Source organism: Phoca vitulina, unplaced genomic scaffold (assembly GCF_004348235.1).
Source record: "Phoca vitulina isolate PV1807 unplaced genomic scaffold, GSC_HSeal_1.0 scaffold20, whole genome shotgun sequence".
NCBI classification, from domain to species: Eukaryota; Metazoa; Chordata; class Mammalia; order Carnivora; family Phocidae; genus Phoca; species Phoca vitulina.
Window position 1 is genome coordinate 928,830 of NW_022589723.1, and position 2,120 is coordinate 930,949.

A 2,120-nucleotide genomic window follows, 5' to 3' on the forward strand; every position below is an offset into this window, starting at 1 on the left:
CAAGGTTCCTGGCTTGATCCCTTCTCCCAGGGCAGCTACCATCAGAGATGAGCCAGAGGACGAGTCCTAAGATGAAGAATCTTCCTCCGGACAGGAGGGGGAGGGGAGGGAGGATGACTTACGGCTCTTTGCAGTGCAAGTTCACAACTCCTAAGAAGGGGACAGACACAACTGTTCCAGAGGGCGGCAGCCCGGGAGCCTCCTCCCCGCCTCTCTCCCCCCCACTGCTGTCCTGCCCTCCATCTCTCCTTTGCTCTCTTCCTCATCCTTCCTTGTTTCCTGCTCTCTCCCTTTCTCTCCCTCTTTCCTTCCCCTTCTCCTCCCACGTCCACAGTCTTCTAGACTGACTAGGGGCATGGGAAGGCTACTTTTCAGTCCATGTTTCAGAATATTGAAATATATGCCGAGTTGTCAATTGGAAAATTGCCCAAAGCCTTAGAACTCAGAACAGCAGTAAGTGGCAGAAATGAACGCGTGCTGCTGGGGGGCAGAAGCAGGCACAGTGGCGCAGGGCCCCCATCTCCTTCTCTCTCCTAGTCCCCCGCACCCGCCGGAGAACATGCCGACTCTGATCGCCGTGCGGCCCCTGGCTCTGCTGCTTCTGCTGCTGCGGCCACTACAATTTAAGATTTTGCGTGTCGGTCTCAATAAGTCAGAGGAAGAGATAGAACAGTTTGAAGATTACTTGGAGGAACTGCACAGCTCAGGACCTGCCAAATCTCTGACCAAGGAGGCTTTCCAAAGACGTACGATTATCGATCCTGAAAGACCACTAATTGATCCAGACTACTGTACTGATGAAATGAAGATGAAAAATGTTCATGACAAATTCCGTTGTGTCAGAGAACATTTCTTCCTCCAAATAGCATATGAGGACTTGCAAAAGATCTGTAAAAACTTATTTGTGCCTTGTAAGAATGGAGTTAAGAAATGTCACAGGAGCAGGCAACTAGTAGAAGGGGTGTATTGTAATTTAACGAGAGGAGCTAGAATGTCAGACTGTGAATATGAATCTTCTTATAGGAAGGGCCATGTCCTTATCACTTGTCAATGGCAAGAGGATATTCAAGAAATTATTCCTGCTTACGTAAATGATATTATGGTTTTAGATACTGATGTCAAGGGTAATAGCCTCTTCCACAATGAAGCACAGTGGCCGTTCTAAAAGAGTATTCCCTAAAAAATCAGGAGTAGGAGGATGTCACCTGCCCATATTGATCCTTGCAAGTTAAAATCGAGAATGGCCATCTTGATCCCATTCATTTTAATCATCCACCTTCTTCCCTTCTCCTCACACCGTGCAAAGGCAACGTGGGCTAAGTTCATCGATGGCCCTCTGAGATGTGGTTTCAAACAGGTCAAGAAATTTAGCATATTTTGAGTGTGTTATGAGGATGAATGCCTGCAGTGAAGGAAGAGCCAGCTCCCAAGAGGAACGGGAAATGATAGTCTAGAGTGTGCTCCTGAGTTGTATTCATGTGAATCTCTAGTTCAGTAGAACTAATGAAGTGCATTGACCTAGTGAAGTGTATCCGGTATGGCTATGCGGGGTTTCTGGGTTTGGAATTACGTTTTTCTGTAACATAATTTGAAGGGAAAAGAAATCAAAGCTCCTCAAGAAATCGTGCAATTCAACTTTCCAGTACTATGTTTCTAGACATTTCACTTGTTCTGTTCTTTCCATACAATGAAATACTCAATGAGAACATGAAGGTGTAGATTCTAATAGGAGACATCTCAGGATAAATACCTAAATATTCAGGATAGCAAGTTCCCCGAAGTACTTTTCAATTGTCCAATGCTGTGCTTGTAGATTCCCACATCTTTGCTTTAGATTAGACATCACTGTTCACAAAACTCCAAACAATTCCTCACTTTCTGGCACAGTCACCTTTATTTACAATTCCTTTCCTCACTTGCCAGTAGATGTGGCTTCATCTGAGAATACGCCACTTCCAAAAAAGGCTGGAGAATGTGTATGATAAAGGAAATCTGTCTGGGGGTGCCTGGGTGGCTCAGTCGTTAAGCATCTGCCTTCGGCTCAGGTCATGATTCCAGGGTCCTGGGATGGAGCCCCTCATCGGGCTCCCTGCTCCGCGGGAAGCCTGCTTCTCCCTCTC

The 2,120-nt window shown here is 46.3% G+C and overlaps 1 protein-coding gene across 1 annotated transcript; it reads left to right on the forward strand.

Moving 5' to 3' along the window:
• Positions 1-559: 559 nt before the first annotated feature.
• On the forward strand, positions 560-1,165 carry RNASE9 (ribonuclease A family member 9 (inactive)). Its single transcript, XM_032417503.1, has one exon. The coding sequence runs from the start codon at positions 560-562 to the stop codon at positions 1,163-1,165; it is 606 nt and encodes a 201-aa protein (XP_032273394.1).
• Positions 1,166-2,120: the final 955 nt, after the last annotated feature.

Bases quoted from the DNA above. Each gene is read 5' to 3' on its own strand.
- RNASE9 (XM_032417503.1), top strand. From the start codon at position 560: ATGCCGACTCTGATCGCCGTGCGGCCCCTGGCTCTGCTGCTTCTGCTG.